We start from the raw sequence: 21,732 nt of genomic DNA, 5'->3' as shown, positions 1-21,732 counted from the left end.
CATAAACACAGTGTTAGTGACACGGGCGTTTTATCATATCTGTAAATTCACACAGTACAGTGCTCTATGTCCCACTCCTCAAAAGGATGCTTTTGGTTTCTGTGTCTGTCTTGAACCCTGGCATCCTTTCCCCATCCTTGTCTTCAGTTTTTGCTTACTGAGGCTCACTTTCTTACTCAAAGGCACAGTACAAGTCCCCCTCTATCTTGCAGCAAAAAAAGATCTAAGTCTTCATTTTGTGCCTGGCTTTTATTCTTCTCTACGAAAGTCATGAACAACATAGGCCTTAGCATTCAGTACACTGCACTGGTTCCAACACCAATAATGTGTGTTTTCCAGTAAGTATCAGGACTATACGTTTTCTATTGAGGCAGGTTTCTTTTGGAACTTTTCAGTATAGCTGGGCTTTTCAAAGGCATGTAAGTGAGTTAGAGGCCAGTGAATTTCAACAGTTTTTCAGCACATTAACTTCCTTAGACTGATTACTGGATCAGTTTCCCTGGTATAATGGATTCCGATGGTCGCTTCAGGTATTTGCAAAAGTCCTCCTGCAAATAAAACAGATAAAAGACCGACTGTGTGGCGAGGATTGAATTTCTAATGCAGTATTCTTAGCATGCTGTGAAAGAAACATTTAGAAGGAAAACATTATCAGATCACATTCTCCTTTAATATGTGCAGTTGGTCATCTTGAAATGTCTACATCTGAAACTTTAATTGACATCAATGCAATTTCCACTAGCAAAACAAGCATAGTGTAGGCAACCAAGATCCGTAGTGTGAGTAATTCTGCCCTTTATGAGTGACTGAAGTAAAAATTAGATGTTAACCAGTCATTTTTTAAAAACGTGAGGTTAAATAAACAGAAAAAATATATAACATGCATAGAGTTCTCCTGAAATGTGTTATAACGCAGAATTCTAGAAATTTCATTATCTTGTTTGCTTATATTAAGACTTGACTGTTCCAAAAAAAAAAAAAAAAAAAACCCCCACCCTTATAAAAGGCCTTTTTCTGAACGATCCTGAACAGCAACAATTCCCTTTGGCTTCAACAGAAGAGTATCTCAGGATCAGGTTGATAGTGAGCTGCTAGGATACTGTCAGAACGACTTTAGCCTTTTGGGGGGACTTCTCCCGTCATTCCTATTGATCATTGGAGGTACTCTCCCATTTTTCCAATTCAAGCCCATTTTGTCCATTTTAATAAGCATCTGAACTCTGGATGCTCCTCTGAACCTACTTAAAGTTCTACCATCAGTGATAATAGATCCCCATTTTCTTTCAGATAGGAATATTCTAAAATCAATTATCATACAGATCTATGACTTACTGGAAATCCACAAGAACCTTCCTCATATCCATGTCCAGTGCAATTCTTTCCCCCATGCTCCGGGGCAGGATTATTGCATCGTCGAGATCGGCTCACCACGCCTAGGCCGCAAGAGATGGGGCAGGGAGTCCAGGATGCCCACAGAGACCACATCCCATCAACTAAGACAAAGGAAAAACCAAGCATGACCAGTGCTTATGTACTTCATTTCTTTTTAATTTCGACACATTTCAGGCATTTATGTTCAGGAAAGATAACTTCAGATGGGCTGTTGCAAATCTGGTCTTTTCATGCAAACCACTGGCCACTTTTTCATCTGGCAGCATCATTGTTATTCATAAAGTACTGGGAGGGTACATCACAGTTTACAAAACATGAAAAACGCAGTAACCATGCCCTGAAGAACTTACAGTCCAATTTGAACAAAAACATGGATCAGCAGTTCACATGCAAGAAGCTACAGAAACTTTAACAGTGAGGGGAACACGAACTAAAGTCTTCACAGAGAAGGGGTTTTAATGAGGGACTTGAAGGAGGAAATGGAGATTTGATATGCAGGAAAAGATGGCTGTTCTAAGCATCAAGGCATAAGGAAGATGTACACCTACTGATGGGAGGAGGAGACAAAGGGAGCAGTTAGGCGTGGGAGGAAGGGTAGGGTGAAATGGGAGCAGAGATGTGGGGACACTCCAATCTGGTACTGAAGCACCTTTGACATTACTTATGCAACAAAAATTTCTTCCTCAGGTTTCACCTGCGTCTGATATTTTGGTGAAATATTACAGAATTCAAAATAACTACTGTACCTGGGCATTTGTTGTTGTTGCACACCGTGACTTCCTCCTTTAACCCAGCACATGGCAAACCTCCTCTGGAAGGAGCAGGGCTATTGCAAATCCGGATTCTTTTCTTGATTCCTGAACAGGTGTCAGAACACATTGACCAGGGTGACCATTCTGACCACTGGCCATTCACTAGAGAAATGAAACAGAAGCATTCTCACCTCTCTGAGCAAGGTGGCAGATCCACATTGATTCAGACTATTAGCAGCTATTTGTGTTGAAGTGTATCCTCATGGAATGTGACAAGATTCATTGAAAGGGTTTCACATCATTGAGGATAATGGAAAATAATCATTAGAACAAGGATGTGGTCACAGAATAAATAGCACTCTCTCTCTCAGCAGAAATGTCTCTGCTTTACCTTATGGATATATTTTTAGTGTAGCGCTGAACTCAGCTTTTACCTTTACATACTGCAATGGGGTGTAGAGAGACCATTGTTCTAGAAGCAATGGGGCCACTGGGTGTGCTCTGAGATAGACTGTTAAAACATACCAAAATATCACCGTGATGATCACATGTTGATACGTGTCATGGCTCAGCACAGCTCATTTGGGCAAGCTCCTCCAAGTGACAGTACAAATTGTGACAATCCCATGCTATCCTGTGACCACCTTCTACCCCATTAACATGAGCTCTTCCTTCAAATGCAGGAGATGAAATGTTATTTGATAGGTGCTGTCACAGGCTGGCTGGTCCTTTAAGTTTCAGCCTGTGACCTAGCAACTAGCCCCCCCCCCCCCCACCTGATGGTGATGTGAAAATAAATAATGATAATTACTGACCCCTGCTGTGAAAAGGTTATGGGGGAAGGCCTGGGAGAGAGGAGCAAAGAAGTCAGGCTGGAAGGCCCACACAAAGCAGGGTAGGCTCCTGTGGGGGAAGCCCTGAGCTAGGGCCCACACGGGGCAGAGAGATCCCTAAGGGAAGCTACCAGCGTCCCCGGGGAAAGGAGGCAGTGGGGGGATTCTGTGACAAAGCAGCAGCAAAAGAGGAACTGTGCAGGAGCAAGTTGGGATCCTGTTGGGGAGGCCCCCAGAGAGGGCCTATAAGAGAACTTCCGTAGAGCCCTAGAGGGATGGAAGAGTTACTAGTTTATAGATTTCAGTTGGACCTGAGGCACCAGGGGGCGCCATCAATGATAAGTTTACCCCATTACAGGTGCCAACTAAGGGCCCAGTTCACAGTTTCCCTGAACCTCAGGTAGCTGTATTCACCAATGCAAACTGCTGCTACCATTCTCGTTTGGTAATATTTTATGCCCACTTTACACAAGAGCAGGTCATCAGCAGATCAAGCCCTAAGAATTTCTTTAACTTGTGGTCAACTAAAGAAGCATATAATACAAGGGATTGTCAGTGAGATAGCTTCTGTTACAACCTGTCTTCTTATGGCTCCACGGCTGGAGAGAATGGCAAACCAGCTTTGAACAGGTTGAGTCCCTACCCCCATCCTCAACATAGCACGCAGTTCCTGAGTTAGTATCCAAGCACCTGCTTCCTGGGCTTGGCTTTAGTGGAAATTCAAAAGCAATAACAATCTCAATCTAAACTTTCCAAGCTTAGATGTTCTTCGGGCTTCCTTCCTCTGTACTAGTCCCCGATGCCCAGAGACACCCCGTGAACCCCTTTATACACTGGTTGGAGTTTACTACACCCACCTGCCAGTATGACTTAATAGTAATTACCTTGAATCTTAAGACAGGGTTTTATGAGCTGCACCTAGGGGAACTCAAGGAGTCCTACATTCCTGTACAAGGTCTTGGGATCGGCCATCCTGTTACACCAACACAACTGATCATCATTTTGTGATGACTCATGCTCTAGGGGATAGAGAGCTAAAAAGAAGCAGAGCTGCTGAGAGCAAATGAGAGTCTTATTTAGCCTGTTTTGGAGCAGGACATCCCAATTTCTGTTTCCCACGCCAAACTGGCACAGTTTAGCTGACAAGCGTTGCATAGGGAATAGAAATCATACAGCATCTGTACGAATGTAGCTGTGGATATATACATACTCTAAGATAAATTAATGAGTTTGGACTCACTTGGGCATGGTTCTAGATTCGGACAAAGCTTGAGATCAGCAGAAGGTCCCTCACAACGCATCCCACTCTCTGGATGGGTGCACAAACGGATCCGCATCTGGTTTTGGTATCCACAAGTGACAGTACAGACAGACCACGGTGACCATGGGGACCATATGCTTTTTGCTGCCATAAGGAGGACAAAGATGAAAACATCAGAATGAGAAACAAATCCACTCCTCACTTCTTCCCAGTCACGTGTAAGTAACCAACAGGTAATCTCGTTTCCTCACCTTTACAGTGAATGCCGTCACCAATAAACCCACTCTGACACACACAGAAATAGGAGCCAAGAGTATTCAGACAAGTAGCATCCGGATTACAGTTATGGATACCTCCTGCACACTCATCTATATCTAGAATGGAGATAAAAACCTACACTATTTTTTCCATTTAAATTTAGTTATACAGGATTCATGTAAATTACAGGTTTCTGCAGCACAACAGTATCTTTACTCAGGACCATCGACATGGGGAAACAACCACAGATACTGTTTTGAGTCTATCTTGACCAAGGCTCCCTGGTAGGAATGGGACTTGATTTCCCTAGGCCTCCATCATTCCAAGCCATCTTGATAGGGCTCACTGCCTGGTCCTTTTCTGGCCTATCAAGAAGCTATTTCTGCACCTTGCTTTGGTCCCTGTAAATCACAACCACAGCCTTTGAAAAATGGACTTCAGAATGTATTAGGGACAAGCTAACTCAGTTAAAAAAAAAAAACACCTCAAGTCTCAGAGCTCACATTTCCTTTACCTACACAGCTGTACAGGCCATCTCCTTCGAATCCGTGTGGGCAACGACAAAAGTACGATCCATATCTATTGATGCATTCAGCCTCGGGCAGGCACTTCATGGGCATTCCTTCCACACACTCATCTATATCTTCAAGCAGAAAGAAGTGAATGTGCCTAAGTTTTAACAGCAGATTTAACTAATTATAACCGAGTCACGGTTTTCGACTGTGGGCACAATGGATACACACCTGCAACAGTGTGTGTGAACCCACTAGGCCCACACAAACCCACATTTGTGTGCACAAATTGACATTTGCAGCTGCACTGTTATGTGAATGGTGCACTCAAATGCTGATCCTGTGCACAAAGGTGGGTCTTCGCTGGCCCAGCAGGACACTGGAACAGTCTGTTGAGCAATCAAAGAATGCAGCGCATGGCTTGGTGTCTGTTCAGGAGACATTGGGGGGGGGGGGGTGTTCACTTGATTGTCATCGTTTTAATGCTGCCTCAGCAGTCGACTATTCATTAACTTGAATAATGGTCCCTGACCATTCTGTCTGTTGCTCGTGTGACCAGCTCTCTTGTGGGCACTAAAGAGATATCCAACTGTCCTTGTATGGAATTCCTGCAAATTGCTCTCAACCAAACACAGAAGAGTCATCACATCAGATTACTTGTCCAGCGTCCCATCTCCCTGCCATTGGTTTACCAAGTCTAGCATGCTGTGACCAATGCTTGGGCATTTTCTTTTGCCATTATTGTAAAGTGCAAACCTGCACATTAGGGAAAAATCTTGCTTCGCCTCCACAAATAGTCAGAAGATGCCCAGAAGCATGGCCTGATTACTCTTCTATCTTAGGTTATATGATTGAAAATGATATTATTGGACCAAAATGTGTCTTGTCCTTTTAAAAACTTCAGCCACTACCATTAACAGCATGACAGAGAGGTGCTTTCTCATAGTGCATCTCGCTATTACACTGTCATGCAAACATTGCAGGTGCAAAAAAGGATATCAGACACTTAAAAATCACAATAAAACTGAATTCAAGCCAGCCATGAAAGGGAATGTTGATTAAACCCAACCTTTCTGGAATTAACTTTGGATTTCCTTCACAAGCTGCATGGCACAGCATAAAGATGTTTTTAACAAAACTCATTGTTATATCTAATGAGTGATTAATCTTATTCTGATCTTCACCTTGAGGCATCCCTTTAGAAAGACTACACTATTTTTACAATAGCAGCTTAAAACACTAGCAAAATCATTAAAATGTGCAATTTTAGTGTCATTACTGAAGAATTCTGTTATTTTTATAACATTCTGAAATGGATGCCCTCCTCCCCCGTCTTTTATTCTTTTCAATGAGGCAAGCAGCATTTTGGTTTCACATGGGAATCCTTTTCATGCATATATGTTGATCATAAGGCATTGAATGGCTGCAGCAGGATCACGAACGCTTCAGTATCTTCTATGTTATGTTATGCTTACATTATGAGAAAATGCTCCAGGAAGCAAAGTGCATGAATATTTACCAATACAGTGTACGCCATTTCCCTCAAATCCCGGGTTACAGTGGCAATTCTTTTCATTCCGAGTTCCATTGCACATTTTGCTAATATCTAGGAGGGAAAAATGCACATGTGATACAAACAGGTGCCTGGCCAAAATAAAGTAATTGATCCATTTAATCATTGCATTTTATTCAAGTCAAAAAAACATAGTTGCCCTTTATAGTAAACGCGATGGGTGTTGGTTCATTCACAGACTCAGATTTTAAGGCTGGAAGGGATGATTAGATCATCTAGACTGATTTCTTTATAGCACAGGCCATAGAATGTTACCCAGTTACACTTGCATTGAGCCCAATAACGTGTGCTTGACAAAAGTCTAAAGCAAATCTCCCAGAAAGGCATCCGGTCTTGAGGTAAAGTCATTAAGAGAGTTCACCACTTTTGTTGGTAGTTTGTGCCAATGGTTAATCACCCTCACTGTTAAAAATTTGTCCCTTGTTTCTAATGTCAATTTATCATGCTCTTAACTTCCAGCCATTGACTTTTCTTATGCTTTTCTCTGCTAGGTTAAAGAGCTAGTATTTCTTTCTTGTAAAGGTATGGGTATACTGCAGTGAAGTCACCTCTCAATCCTCTTGATGAAAAACTAAACAAATCATGTTTTTAAATCTCTAATTGTAAGGAATCTACTCCAGCCTTTAAATTATTTTTGTGACTCTTTTTCTGCACCCTCTCCAATGTTTCAGCATCCTTTTAAAAATGTGGAAAACCTGATTCACTAAAAGCTTTGGTGAACAGTTAATTTCACTCATATGTTAAAAGGGCACTGTCAAGCAGAAGTAGCCTATATATATTTGCATAAAAATAATAATTTAAATAAAAAAGCGGTCTTACCAAAGCTAATATTAATAGAATGTTTTAATGATTTTTTTAAATATTGCATTGGCTGATTTGGTGGCATTGAATATCAAAGTAAAAAGGTAGAGATGACATGGAAGTCAAATCCTGATGAAAGCATACTAAGGATAATGCACCATAAATTTAAAAACACTCAGTACCCTTCTTTATGAAGAAGAGCCTCTGGGCTACCATAACCCTTCCAGGAACATCAGGGGTGAAATCATAGACAAGAGCTCGGATGTAACCAAATTCACTATTCCTGAGAGAAGGTAAAACAGAAAGGAAATGAGAATCCTCGATTTCCCACTCAGGTTTTCTACTGAAGGTTGCTTTATAGTACTCAGACTTCACTCTGGGGACAGGTTTCTAGATGAGCAGGGAAGGAGATTAGAACTCAGACATTTTGTTGATTTTGTCTCCCCACAGGCAACTGGAGGGTAGCTTAGGAAGAGAAGGGGGAGAGTACTCAAGAGGGAAGAAATAGAAGGAAAGGGGAAGTAGAGGTGATAGGAGATGAGGGGATTAAAATGCAGAGATCCACTCTGTTTTATGACAGCTGCAGAACCCCTTGATGGCTATTTTTCTTATAGACTCAGTTCACAGTTGCTTATTATTTCTTCTCCTTCTCTAGATCTGTTTCTATTCCTAATCACTGAAGAAATAATATTTTTACAGCAAAGTATTAAGAGCACAACTATGTGATGATAATCCCATCAGTCTATTTGCCTTATTCTCTGCTCCTTGTGGATGCTAATCCCCTATTGGTGTGCATATGGGGCAGGGGGAATATGATAGAGGTTATAAAATCAGGAATGGTGTGGAGAAAGTGAATAAGGTAGTGTTATTTATCCTTTCATATAAACACACAAACGAGGGGTCATGCAATGAAATTAAAACAAACATAAGGAAGTACTTCTTCACACAATGCACAGTCAACCTGTGGAACTCCTTGCCAGGGGATGTTTTGAAGGCCAAAATATAGGTGGTTCAAAAGAGAATTAAAGAAGTTCAGGGAGGATAGGTCCATCAATGGCTATGCGCCAAGATGATCGGGGATGAAATCCCATGCTCTGGATGTGCCTGAACATCTGATTGCCAGAAGCTGGGACTGGAATGGATCACTCCGATTGCCCTGTTCTGTTCATTCCCTCTGAAGCATCTGGCCTGGGCCACTGTTGGAAAACAGGATACTGGGCCTAGATGGACCATTGGTCTGACCCAGAATGGTCATTCTTATGAAGATGCATTACTCCTGGACACTGAGAAGGAAACAGGAGTTTACAGGCTGAAAATACAGCAGATTACAATCATACTTTACTCCTTTGATCTCAATCCCCTCAGTCCCGTTGGCCAGCACAACAGCATTGGTGTCAAACAGCGTCATGAGCGAAGGCTCCTTGGTCCACTTTACAAAGCTGGAGGGAGACACCTGAAGATACTGGGGCAGCTGGATGGTAATAGTGTCTCCTTCTAAAAACTGTCCAAGCTCTAAAAAGACAAATACAAAACCAGAGAACAAGATCAATAAACATTAATGATGGCTCCTAAAAAACCCCAAACTTTCATTGGTTCTAAAAGCAATCGAACATATACATCATGCCAAGTATGCCTCAAGGAAAGTAACAGTCCATTGAATGAAATGTCTTGGATTTATGCTCCAGTCAAAGTGTGATATATGTCTCCATGAGGTTGGAGATAAAGATATGCAAAGATCCTGGAGACAGTATTATGTCAGTGTTCATTGGCAGATTCCTTGTGTGCCCGCTGTACTTTGATCTTTAATGATCAGTAACATACAAGCATCTAAACAGAGAGTTATGGAGGAAGCCGACTTTTTTTATAATGTGTCCTTGCACCAACACTCAGGGGGGCTGTAAAGAGAATTAGAATATAATCATATTAATAAGCAGCATGAAATTAACATCATATAATGCAATATAAAAGCAAAGCCACATGCTGTAAATGTAAATCAAACTTCAACTCCTCCCTCCAATATCAGGTCTCGCTGGATATGAAAGTCTAAAATCAAAATTGAATGAAGAATATAACAGAATAAATGGGGATACCTATAGATCGGGTGCTACCTTCACAGAAAGAGGTACAGTTTACTATTTCTTTATAGGTGAGAAACAGTCCTGCAGACATCCTCTGTAGGTGATTACAGAAGAAAAGAGAGTCTGTTCATTTACTAAAAAAAGAAAGTCTCATGAAATGTAGGACAGCTGGTGATCCCAAACACAAAAGGCTTAGCTCAGGAGCCCGCCACCCTTTATGATTTATCAGCTGGTGTTAGTACAGGTCAGCTGTTTCCGATAAAATGGGTCCTGATATGGATGAACGCCCATGGGCCAGTCCATTCTCATTTAAGGGGATGTTTACAGATATAATGGTTACTGCAAAGCACCATTCTGGTTTTACAAAAATGATTACAACCAGCTTTGTCTTATTTGACAAAAATTTCCACACTGACCCTTACAGCATGGCAACATTGTCTAAATGTGAATAGTGGGAGCAGTTTCCATTTCTTACCTATTGGCATTCTTTCTAGGACGAAAAAGTATCTCAAGTGAGAAGGGTTTAACATCTGAAAGTCTGTGAAATCATAGGCTTCAATCTTCGCCTGTTTATCAGGTAAGGCTTTTGCTTGGATTTCAGCCCAGAACATGTTTGGGTAAAAATCATCCTCATCAATGGAAAACAGCTTCAGAGCCAGACTGCTGTTGGCCAGAGTCATCTTTGGGGACATGTTAGCAGCTGGTGTCAATCTCCTTCGATAACTGCAAAGAAAGAGTCCTTGTAACCAAATGGGATTTTTTGGCTAAGGTCAATTGTAGGATCAGTGTAATACTGGATACACTCTATATTTGAGGGCAACTATCTTCTACCCAGGCTGAGGGGAATAGAAATGGTGACTGGTCTTTTCCAGATCTTTGCCAAGCCATATACTACCCTCAGTGTTTGTCACATCTCATTGACACCAATGGAAGCCACTCACATAGAATGCAAGTGGGCTAAATCCTCTGTACTATATAGTAGAGAAATACTCTGTTTGCCAATGTGACAACAGTTACTCCTGCCCCACCCAGAGGGCAGACCAGGTGTAACTGGGGGGTAGGCTATGGCCACATCAGGAACATGGGGGAATGAAGAAGTGTAACATGCTCTGGTGAACCTTGCCAGCAGCGTGGCTTCTTGGGGACGTTCTTCACTGATGTAACTTAACTATCTAACTTGTGCTGGAGGCCAATTGCCCCTCTCCCAATGTCACTGGAGGGTAAAGATGGTATGAAGCTATCTGTGTGTTTCTCCCTCACCACCACATGCAAAAAAGTCCTATTCCACCATGGCTGGGGACTTGGCCATGTATATATAAAAGTGTACTAGTTAATAAGTCCTCCCACAAACACATTTCTACAGTGATCAGTAATGGTGCTCTGAACAAATGGCTGGCCACCCTAAATGATAACTGAGACTCAAAAATTGACTGCAGATAAACACTCTTTAAAAATCTCTAAACTTATACGCAGGAACTTCAAATACAGGATTGTTATGTACTAGCTGTTCTTGGCCTCACTCACTACATAAATTACTCACACCAATGACTGATAGCAATTTAAGTGAGACAAGGTGGGTGAGGTAATATCTTTTATTGGACCTTTTATTATTACCTCATCCAGCCTGTCTCTAATATCCTGGGACCCACAGGGCTACAATACTTCATGCACCAATTTAAGTAACACTCAAGTGCCCTTTAGTGTCTAAAGTGGTATTGCAATGGGATTAAAAATCAATCAGAATTCCAGGTGAAATTCTCTCCTATGCAGAGGGCCAACCCAAGGCCTAGGCACCATCTAAATCCCACGTAAGCCCCGTTTGGAGAATTTATAGGGGATTTAAGGGGCTGGTAGATTTTGTGGTGGTCTTCTATGCAGGCGTTAATTTCCCCGTGTTATCAAGAGGCAGTCCAGTTCAAGCTTTGCCAAGGTTCAGGCAAGTGGTTACAAAAATTGCTAAACTTAGTGTCCTGAATCTGCTTGTTAAGCAATCCACAGTGCAGTACTGCAGCCTCCAGCTAACAGGGTGACAGCAGGGATAGAGCTAACGGGGACTGAGGAAGAAACAAAATTTTATAAGGCCATTCCCCTCAAAAAATACGTTCCAGAGGGTTCCCCTAATTATTATGCCATTTGCCACATACATGCAATGCTTCCAGGCTTGTGTGTGGAAACCTTCCTCTTAGGGAAGCTGCTAATTCTGTTCTGACCTGTGGACCACGAGGAGAAGAACTCAAGGTGTTGGAGAGCAGAAGCTCACTAATTCTGAAATGAACCAGGTGCAAGTGGACTCACCAATTCAGTTTTCCTTCCCACTTTAAAAAAAAAAAAAAGTCTTTATCTAGTGCTCAACGAGGAAAACTATATTCCTTGGGTCATTTGCAACCCAAGATTTTGGAAGTCCTGCTCAGCTACTTCAGCCATGGTCTGGAGCATGGAATTAACTATAAGTTAAGATCTGAAATAGGTTGCCAAGGGAGGTTGTGGAATCCCTATCATTTTTAATAACAGGTTAGACAAACCCTGGCCAGGGATCACAGGTGCCGACTTTACCAAGCGCCCGGTGTGTGTGTGTTTGCGCGCATGCATGCTCAACCCCTGGCTCTGTCCCAGGCTCCGCCCCCACTCTACCCCTTCCCCCAAGACCCTACCCCTGCCCTGCCTCTTCCCGCCCCTGGTCCACCTCCACCCCACCTCTTCCCGCCCACTCCCCCAAGCGTGCTGCGTCCTCCCTCCTCACCTCCTGCATTCTGCAAAACACCTGTTCACAGCAGGTGGGAGGGGCTGATCTGCAGGGCTTGCCAGCGGGCAGGAGGCACTGGGAGTTTGGGGGGAGCTAATGGGGGACTGGCACCCACCATTTCCCCCCCCCCCCCCATGGGTAATCCAGCCCCAGAGCACCCACAGAGTCAGCGCCTATGCCAGGGATGGTCTAGGTTTACTTGGTCCTGCCACAGTACAAGGGGCTGGATTAAATCATCTCTCAAGGTCCCTTCCAGCCCTACACTGCTGTGATTGTTTCTTAATTTTATCCAAACTGGTCCCCAGCATACCTAACAATGACATCATCACCTGTAAAAATAGATAATTTCCTGTAATAAGCACTATCTGATGCATTCTATTACACATATTATAGGCTTGTAACATCCATTAATGGTGTGGAATCTGAACTATTCTAAACATACCTGTGGAACTGGGGTCCTTGGGCAGAGTAGAATTTGTACCATTTTATCATAGACGGCTGGTGGTTCCCAGCGATAGAGACTCTGAAAGTGACTGTTCTTCCAGTCATTACTTTGATAAGACAAACCTGCTCTCCAAAGCCATCACAATCAGAGTTATTGAAAACAGTGATGCTCACAGCAGGCTCTAGAAAAGGATAAACAAAGATCTTTGTCTGTCTTTAGAATCATGGCAAGAAGCATTCACCTGCTCTTGTTTATTACGGTTATCTAAGTGAATCAGTACTGGTAGAAGATGTCAATCTCCATTTCAGCCATATTGCCTGTGTAGTTCCGCTGCTGCTCTCTGGACACAGAAAATGATACACACAGGAAGCTCCACAAAGGTCTGACCAATTTCACTTTTACAATAGCAGCATAAGCAGCTCCCTCCAGGCACAAGTAGCCCATAGGGGGCAGTTGTTCATATTTGGTTGGGCATGGACTGGTCTGTCCTTGCTGCTAAGGCTTGTCCTAGTCTATGTTTTACAGTACAGCCCTTTGCTTACCTGCAATAATACGATAATACTTAGTGCATCTTTAGTCCTTTCCATGGAAGGATCTCAATGCATCTAATAAGCTCTAGTTAATTGCTATATGACCCTTGTGAGATAAATAGGCATTATTATACCGGTATATAGAGAAGTCAACTGAGGCACATGGAGGTCATGTAACTTGCTCAAGGTGAGTCACTGGCAAAGCAGAGAAAAGAATCCCGGAGTCCAGACTCCTGATCCACACTTCTTCCTGCTGAAAGGAGGTCCCCTAAACATGCTGTCAGAATTAGCTTAAGATGGCACTTGCCTTGACAGTAATTAGTGCCATCACCCTCATATCCTGGCAGACATTGGCAATAGAAATAGGTTGTCACTTCATCCAGCTGACAAATTGCCTTTGGGTGACACTGGATTCCCCTTGTATTGCATTCCTGCCTGTATGGATCTGGAAAGAAAGACTGTTTACAACACGTAGAATCATAGAAATGCAGGGCTGGATGGGACCTCAAGAGGTCATTTAGTCCACCTTTCTCCTCCCCCAACCCACCCCTGCTCATCAATAGTATGCAAAGCGGATAGAATCAAAAAGTCCCAGAAGGCCTGATCCATTGACATTAATGGAGAAACTCCAAGTGCCTTGCATGGGCTTTGGATGAGGCCAATCAAGAATGCTTGGGAGACCCACGGATCCAAGTCTGGAAACAGAATCTCCAGCACAAATTGGTAATTTAATTTTCTTTTAAATAGAGTTAATCCAGAAAATATATTTTTTGTTTCTTTGCAAAAATTAATGTAATTTGAAACTGAACAAAATCTAGATTCCCGATGAAAAACAAATTGCATGTGTTTCATATGGATCAGCACTTCCCATGTGTGTGTGAAGTCTTCATATAAGGCTGTGTTATCAGAGGACACATTTTAACAGTCTTTCGACAAAGATTTTTGCATTCTGGAAATCTAGCAGTTCAGCAGGAGTTTTCCCACAGCTTAGTAGTAAAATGCCACCATCCAAATCTAATTTAGCATTCACGAACATCAATCATTGCTGAAATAGAACAGATTTTTAAGGAATGTTTCAAGTATACCTTTGACTCTAGGCTTCTAGATTCACCCCGGATTAGGATTTAACTCCGAGTACTACAGACCCTGAACGTTATCCAGGGTGGTAGCTCAGAATTTATGTTTAATGTCTACTGCTAATTAATAACTCACCCTGGGTTTTGCTCCGAATGTGGGTTGTTAATAATGACAGGAGGAGGATCCACTTGTCCAGCATTTTCAGTTAAATCTCTGCTTGGTCTAAATCTCACATCTCGCTGCTTCGGGTGGAATTAGAAGATCGCCAGGAGCAAGCCTCTAAGTCCGTGGGAGAGAGCATCCCTTGCTGGGGTCTGAAAAGTGCAGCTCCCAGAGCCAGCGGCTGCCCTGGAGCGCTGGCGGAGGGAGGGTCTGTTTCCGTTCAAACTGTCCCGAGGGTTCTGATTCGAAGCAGCAAGGAGCTGTGTCCTGCTGCCCATTCAAAGCCAGGCCGGGCCGACTGGAGAGCCCTGCAAAGAGCTGTCCCCATGCTGGGGTGCTGAATCGGCTCCGTCTGCAGCGGGCGGCCAGCTGACTCGGCCCTTGTGGCTTGCAAGGGCATGGGGGTGTCAAAGGAGATGCATCCGAAACGCACCGATCTACTGCCCTCCGCATGCGCTGTCCCCGGCGAGCTCCCCCGTGCCGCCCCTGTTTGCGTCTGGCTTTTTAAAAGCAAAGGGTCCCGCTCCGGAGCAGGAAGGCGCCGCTGGTTCTGGGCACCCTGCGTTCCCGGGTGCTGCTCCCGGGCGTGGGACCGGCCTCCGCCTGCGCTGGTGTTAGGGCTGGGGCGCCCCTAGCCTCGGGGGGTACAGTGTCCTGCGGGGCGGTGGCTAACCCTGCGGCTCAGCGCTGAGCGGAAAGAGGGGGAGATGGGGCGCTTGCAGTGGGAGACCCAGGGTCAGTTCCCGCCTCTCTCTGCCCGAGGGGGGGGGGGGGAACCGGGCTCCGGGCCGGTCTGGGGGGGGGGCGCGCCTCCATCTCCCCAGCCCGCGCGGGTGCAGCCCAGGGGCTGCCTGGGGTGGGCCAGAGCAGGGCGCCTGCATTGCCGCGCTGGCCGCCAGGGGCGCTGCCGCCGCGGGCGCTCTCAGCGGCCGGTTTCGCCCCCGACGCTCTCAGCCGGTTGCTTAGCAACAGCCGTCCACAAGCCGGGCGCCTCCCCCGCCCGCTGCTCGCCGTTCCCTCAGCTCATTGGCCACCTCGCCTGTCCGTCCCGCCTCGGGGCTTGTCAGGCTCCCGCAGGCCGAGCGCCTCGGCTGAGGCTGGTGGAGAGTCCACCGTGGGGGGCCGGGGCCGCGGCAGGTGAGGAGCCCCCCCTGCTCCTCCCCTCCCAGCCGCCTCCAATCCCAGCCCTCCCCCGCAAGCCCCGCCCCTAGACAGACCCCCCCCGCAAGCCCCGCCCCCCAATCCTAGCCACCTGCTCCCTCCACTCCCTGCCCCCAGTACCCCTGCTCCTCCCCGCCCCCAGACAGACCCCCCCACAATCCCTGCCCCCTGCTCCCCCAAACCCCTGAGCCAGCCCTCCTCCCTCCTGCTCCCCTAGCCATCTGCCCCAGCCCCCTCCACTCCCTGCCCCCCAGTCCCCCTGCTCCTCCCCGCCCCCAGACAGACCCCCCCGCCAGCCCCGCCCCCCAATCCCTGCCCCCTGCTCCCCCAATCCCTGAGCCAGCCCTCCTCCCTCCTGTTCCCCTAGCCATCTGCCCCAGCCCCCTCCACTCCCTGCCCCCCAGTCCCCCTGCTCTCCCCGCCCCCAGACAGACCCCCCCCCACAATCCCTGCCCCCTGCTCCCCCCAAACCCTGAGCCAGCCCTCCTCCCTCCTGTTCCCCTAGCCATCTGCCCCAGCCCCCTCCACTCCCTGCCCCCCAGTCCCCCTGCTCCTCCCTGCCCCCAGACAGACCCCCCCCACAGCCCCGCCCCCAATCCCTGCCCCCTGCTCCCCCAAACCCTGAGCCAGCCCTCCTCCCTCCTGTTCCCCTAGCCATCTGCCCCAGCCCCCTCCACTCCCTGCCCCTCCCAATCCTTGCCCCCCGGCCAGCCCCCTGCTCCCCCCCAATCCCTCAGCCCGCCCTCCTCTCTCCTGCTCCCCACAGCCCAGATCCTCAACCACATGGGGCTGGTGTCCCCCTGATAGTTCCTTTCTGCCCCCCCTCCCCTACGGGGGGCAGGCCCCACAGTTTGCAAACCTCTGATTGAGACTTATCAGGAACACAAATAAGGAAATGTGATTTGTAAAATTAGAGGCTTTTTAACCCAGCAGGCTCCATTAATTCTCCCCCTCTCCATTTTATGAAAGGCTGAGATTGGTGAAACACCATTAGAGAGATGAACTTGATGACAAAGGGTTTCAGTGAGCTCCAGGAACTAAGCAGCCGAAGGCAACAGACACCTGTATGGAAACTTCCCAGCGGTAGATCCACGCTGAGTAAATCGGCTCAAGCAGTCAGACGCTACTATGAGAACCAAGTATTTAATATGCTGCTATTTTAATCACGTTTTAGACATGATAAAATGGGATTTGATTTGATTTGGGAAGCAAAGGGTTACAAGGGGCTGCCTTGCTAACACTTTACACCTTCTGAGAAGTACTTAGCACCTTGCGGGTTGGCATTTTGGGTAGCAGCTTCTTTCAGGTTTGAGCTCCAAAGAAAGGAAAATCCCATTAAGTAGAATGGATTCTGCACACCACAGGAGCCGATCATATGCCATTTGCTTACCCACAAAAGACTGGGACCTCTCAAGGCAAGTGCAGCAAAGGCCAACTGTAATATGCAGATAATGGCAAGAAGTGGATTTACATCTCTCCTATGCAATTGCAATGCTTTGTTTATCAGCAAAATCATAATCCCACCCCCAGGATTAATGCTGGCAGTTCCAAAAGGGGTTAGGCACACAGTTGCAATGGGATTTGGGCATTTAACTCCCTTGAAAAATCTTAGCTGAAAGAAAGTGGGAGAAAGGAATTTTAGCATTTGATGAAGGCTTTCTTCATGAGGGCCTGATCCTGCAGTGAACTCAGTGCCTCCTGTGACACGCTGAGCCCCCTCTATTCCCTCCAACTACAGAATGGCGCTGAGGCTACTCAGCACTTTGCAGATCAGGCCCTGACCTATCATTGCTGGCTGTCACATCACAGAATGGATTTACACCGACCTTCCTGCCAACCTACAGTTCAAAAGCACTTTTTGAATAAGATACATCCAGTTAATGGTCTAATTTTCTCCTCTTTGCCAGGCTGATATCAAACCTGCTGGCGTCTCTGCGTCAGAGTATGAGCCCCAGGTGGAGGAATTACAGAGATCTTTTCTAATGCGCCCTGGATGTCCTAGATTTAGTAACAGAGCAACTTCAACATCCTATCTTGGTAAGGCTCACATGAGAGATCAGCAAACCCCCAGTACTCTTTCCTGTGATATATTAAGCTATTTCTCCCACACGATAGCCCTTATTTCCCCAGAACTCCCGTTTAAGTCCTACAAATTGTTTCCCCATTCATCAAATTGCTGGAAGCCAGAGTACTGATGATTCCCTCAGCACAACTTTAACATGTAACACGGATCTTGCACTTGACTAGTATGTATTTGCTAGTAGGGGCTTTCGACAGTATCATTTATTTAGCATTTCCTCAATGCTACCACAAAGTTAAAAAAGAAAAGCCTAGCTGGTAGCAAGTGAAAAACCCAAAGGCAAGTGTACATGATCCAAGAAAGAGGAGGCCAAGACCACCCAAACAAAAAAAAAATCCTGCCTTCTGAGGGCCTCCAGACCACCTCCAGCCATCCAGAGTTCCAGCTTCTCCTATTGTTCTAGGAGGCAGGCAAGCTGTCTCCCTTTCCCTTAGACAGCAGGTCAGGGAAGGAACAATTTAACCAAGTTTATAAGGCTCTTACCTCCGAGGCTTGAGTCAGCGTAACCAAGCATATAATCAGAAAACAAAGTCTCTTAGCCTAGGTCAGGCTGGTGACCGATGGGAAGAGTGGGTCAATACCACTTCTGGTTCCTTTCTCTCTCACTCAGCTGCCTTTCCCTGTTTATATATAGCCCCAAGGCGGGGCAGGGTGCTTCTTGATTGCACCCAGGCTGTTTAGGCTGTAAACTCCACATGTCTCTTGAAGGGGTAGTCGCAGAGTAGGGTAGTCCTACCGAGAGGAGTTTTTCCCTATGTCCTGAACACCAGCCCCATTTTTCAGGGTAAGGAACCTTTGGGCTTATGCTGGGCTGTGACAGTTTCATGCTGAACGGAGTTTCAGAACTAGTTTCTGGATGCTCTGGTGGTCCCTTTTAGACTGCTCTGTGACTGAAGACAGATTTTTCCTTATTCAGAAGGGCGAGGTGACTCAGATCTCAGCCCCTTTCATTCTATCATAAGTTTGTGTTACCATGACCAGGTAAATCTACCTGGATATTAAAAGTGATAGGTTCCTCACATACCTGAACTAGGAATTCAGTATAAATGTATAATATTTAAATCAGTCCATCTTATTTTGCATAAAACCCACATTCTCTTCACTTCTCTGAAACTGGTAAGAGTTTTAACCCTTTATTGTGACAGAAGGTATAAGCCAGAGTGCTGAGAATCTGGAATACGTCAAATAGATATTTTTCTTGCCAAAAACAAAAAATAAAAACCACTTAGAAGTAACTAGGATTTTTTTTCCAACACAGAAAGTACTTTATCACACAGCCCTGATTTGTCCTTTAATCTGAGTACCATCAGTCTGTCCTCCCAACTCAACTTTGAAGAGTGGAATGCTGCCTTTCAGAACACATATCCATTAGAATCGGCCACCAAAGGTAAGGGTAAGGGGATGACTGTATGCGTGTGTGTTTTCCCAGAAGGGTGAAAATCCGCTGTGAAATCGGTGCTTTTGCAAGGCAGCGCATTATGTTGCTATAGGAAAAACCACTGGGCATGCCTTGGTTGCTCTTTTTAACCCGTTGGTGGCATGACATGGTCTCCAAGCTATATATTCCATAGAGCAACCTGCACCGTGTGGTAGAAGTGCTGCCTATAGTCCTTCACGGTCCCTGTTCCAGTCTAGGTGAGGTTATATGCAGGACACAGGGCACATACAAGTCCAGCCACAAGTTGGAGGATTTTGTTGAAGCCGGCAGGCAGTTTAAACAGACACAACTCCCTTTTGAAGCCTACCCATTGCAGGCTGGGTCACTGTTTTTAATTCAATATGGTAAATAATCTTTTCTGAGGAGTTTTTTAAATGGTACAGTAAGTGGAACCCAAAAAGTTAAGGCTAGTAATAGAGATTTGTTGCCAGAAAAAATAAGTTTGACAGAACAAATATGTTTTTCCAGTCTCTGGGTGATATTTAGATAAATGTTCTTTCCACTATTTCACATCCCCCTCACCCCCCCAGCAGCTGGCCAGCTCCTACTCAGTAAAAGTTTCAGTGGTCTCTCTAAATGGAAGAGTTTCACAGAAGGAATCGTTCCTGCTGAACAACAAAGAGGACCTATAGAGAGTAAAATCCCATGGTACATTGATGTAATCCGTGAGAAGGTAAGAAAATGTTGCTATAATACTTCAAAAAGAAGAATAGACCATGCACATAGTTAATTGCAAAGTGATCCAGCTAGAAAATTAACTTTCTAAGGGTGTGATGTAAATTAAGTTAATAATAGAATTGTATTTGGATAAATGGATTAATCAAAGGATCTCAAAGTTCTTTTTCAAAACAACGTGAAGTGCAGGAAAGAAGGGAAAGCACATAGAGAGGAGAATGTCAGTAAGTCCACGTCAAAGTAAGAAAGAGAACCTAGGAGTCCTGGGTCCTAGTCCCTTAGACTAGATGCCATTAAATTCCCTACAGATGGGCAGGTATTGAAATACAGTACATCATCCACTCATCCGTATTTTTCCTGCCCACCAATATCCCATCAAACCTCAGATGCATTGTTTGAGTGAACACTATGCCTGTTTCTGTTCCCAGGAACGATGCTTGTTGATGATGGGAGAAAAGATTAATCGTCTTTCAAGATGTGAAGCGGAATGTGCAAGGAAGGATGATGTAATCTCTATCCTTAGGGAGGAGATAGAGAATCTGAAGAAGCATCTGGAGCTGCTCAGGAGGGAAAGTGTCATCACAGAGGAGGTGACTTGCACTCGTTTTCTCTGCATGAAATGAAGCACGCATTTAAGATAGACTTCATAGTGAGAGACAAAATGGCTATCAGCAGTGGCCATCGCTAGTGGAAAAGCTGATGATGATGAGCCTTGTGGTCCCTTCTGAACCTATGATTCTATGATGTAAGCAGATAGGGGATTTCCCCAAACAGGGGCACACACAAAAAACACAACCAAACTCAGGAAGTGAGGTTCAAAATAAAAGCAATTTAAGGCCCTCCTGTGCCCTGAATTCACAAGTAGCACAGTGAGAGGGAAAAGCATTCTGGGTAATTATATGCAAATGAGACCCCTCCAGCAGTCCCACTTTATGATCCTCATAAGGGATATAATAAAGCTACTGAATGTGACTGCGCCAGTCGGAGGCAATGTGAAGCAGAATGGAATGCTGAGAGTGCTCATTTGTGCATCATGTTCTAAACACGTTATCAGCTTCCCCAAAACCATTGTGGAGGCCTAGCACTAAGAATTCACTGACCAGGTGAGGTGTATTTGCGGTTACTGCACCAAGCTCTTTCCTTTATGTGCTGCAAGCTAGGAGTGTGGAAAGCAGCTTCCTAGGTAGTTTTCCTCATACTAAATTTTCCCTTGCAGAAAGATGCAGCCTCCGAACCTGTAGCTGACGACAGCAAGACAAAGATGCCTGGGCTAAGCAGCTCAGTGCAGGAGGGCTTAGGACAAAGTGGCACTAAAGAAGATTTGAGAGAGGAGGTGGCATGCTTAAAATTAAAACTAAGCTACTCTGATAAAATTCTGGACTCTAAGATTGCTAGCCTGTCTGAGTCCCTGATGAAAGACCAGGAGGAACTATGGCAACTGGAAAAGGAGGTGAAAGAGGATCTGCACTAGTTCAGATATGGCAAAAGAAACTGACAGTAGACTGAGAGGAGTCTCTGCTATTGTGTGCTTTTCACACTGCTGCTAAAGGTGTCCTTTAGTGACTGCATCCTCTAGATCAGCATTTCTCAAATGCAACCACCAGGGGCTTTTCTTGCAGCCACAACCTCTTGGGCAGTGATTCGGGGGGAGGCGGCAGCAAGGAAGGGTTGGGTCCTGCCCCCCTCTTGAACCACAAACATCGGAGGAACAGACAGCCGGTGTGAGTTCCCCACCTTCCCGGGGGCGGTGGGGCTTAGGCTTCCAGCTTCAGCCCTGGTGTGGCGGGCGGCAGGCTCTGGCCACAGGCTCTGACTGTGGGGCATTGGGCTCTCGCTGCACAGCGGCGGACTCCGGCAGCTGGGCTTCAGACTCACACCCCACCCTTATCACCCCCGGCCCCCACTGCCTCCATACTCACCTCCCCATCCAAGGCTTAATTTGTCCCCCCAGCTTGCCAAGG

General features: G+C 45.6%; 2 protein-coding genes across 11 annotated transcripts in view; one reads left to right on the top strand and one right to left on the bottom strand.

Moving 5' to 3' along the window:
* Positions 1-21,732, top strand: part of CCDC27 (coiled-coil domain containing 27) — a 29,939-nt gene that overhangs the window by 2,454 nt on the left and 5,753 nt on the right. Inside the window, exons 1-7 of one of the 10 annotated variants that reach the window (XM_008167156.4) lie at positions 15,424-15,554; positions 16,548-16,717; positions 17,486-17,615; positions 18,917-19,045; positions 19,630-19,769; positions 20,200-20,361; positions 20,988-21,221. In XM_008167156.4, the coding sequence (XP_008165378.1) occupies positions 16,577-16,717; positions 17,486-17,615; positions 18,917-19,045; positions 19,630-19,769; positions 20,200-20,361; positions 20,988-21,221 (936 nt within the window). In that variant the 5' untranslated portion in view covers positions 15,424-15,554; positions 16,548-16,576. Of the gene's footprint in view, positions 1-15,423; positions 15,555-16,547; positions 16,718-17,485; positions 17,616-18,916; positions 19,046-19,626; positions 19,770-20,199; positions 20,362-20,987; positions 21,222-21,732 lie in introns of those variants that run through there. The other 9 variants (XM_005298438.5, XM_008167153.4, XM_065574936.1 and 6 more) reach the window with 9 other exon arrangements.
* Positions 235-15,294, bottom strand: LOC101938923 (uncharacterized). The gene is made up of 13 exons (XM_065574941.1): positions 14,391-15,294; positions 13,486-13,623; positions 12,646-12,829; positions 9,936-10,183; positions 8,720-8,894; positions 7,565-7,665; positions 6,528-6,614; positions 5,011-5,139; positions 4,490-4,612; positions 4,218-4,382; positions 2,139-2,306; positions 1,333-1,493; positions 235-548 (listed from the first exon to the last, which is right to left on the bottom strand). The coding sequence occupies exons 1-13, from the start codon at positions 14,452-14,454 to the stop codon at positions 483-485; spliced, it is 1,809 nt and encodes a 602-aa protein (XP_065431013.1). The 5' UTR covers positions 14,455-15,294; the 3' UTR covers positions 235-482.

The sequence above is a fragment of the Chrysemys picta genome, chromosome 21 (assembly GCF_011386835.1).
Source record: "Chrysemys picta bellii isolate R12L10 chromosome 21, ASM1138683v2, whole genome shotgun sequence".
NCBI classification, from domain to species: Eukaryota; Metazoa; Chordata; order Testudines; family Emydidae; genus Chrysemys; species Chrysemys picta.
This window is presented reverse-complemented; position numbering and strand designations above follow the sequence as displayed.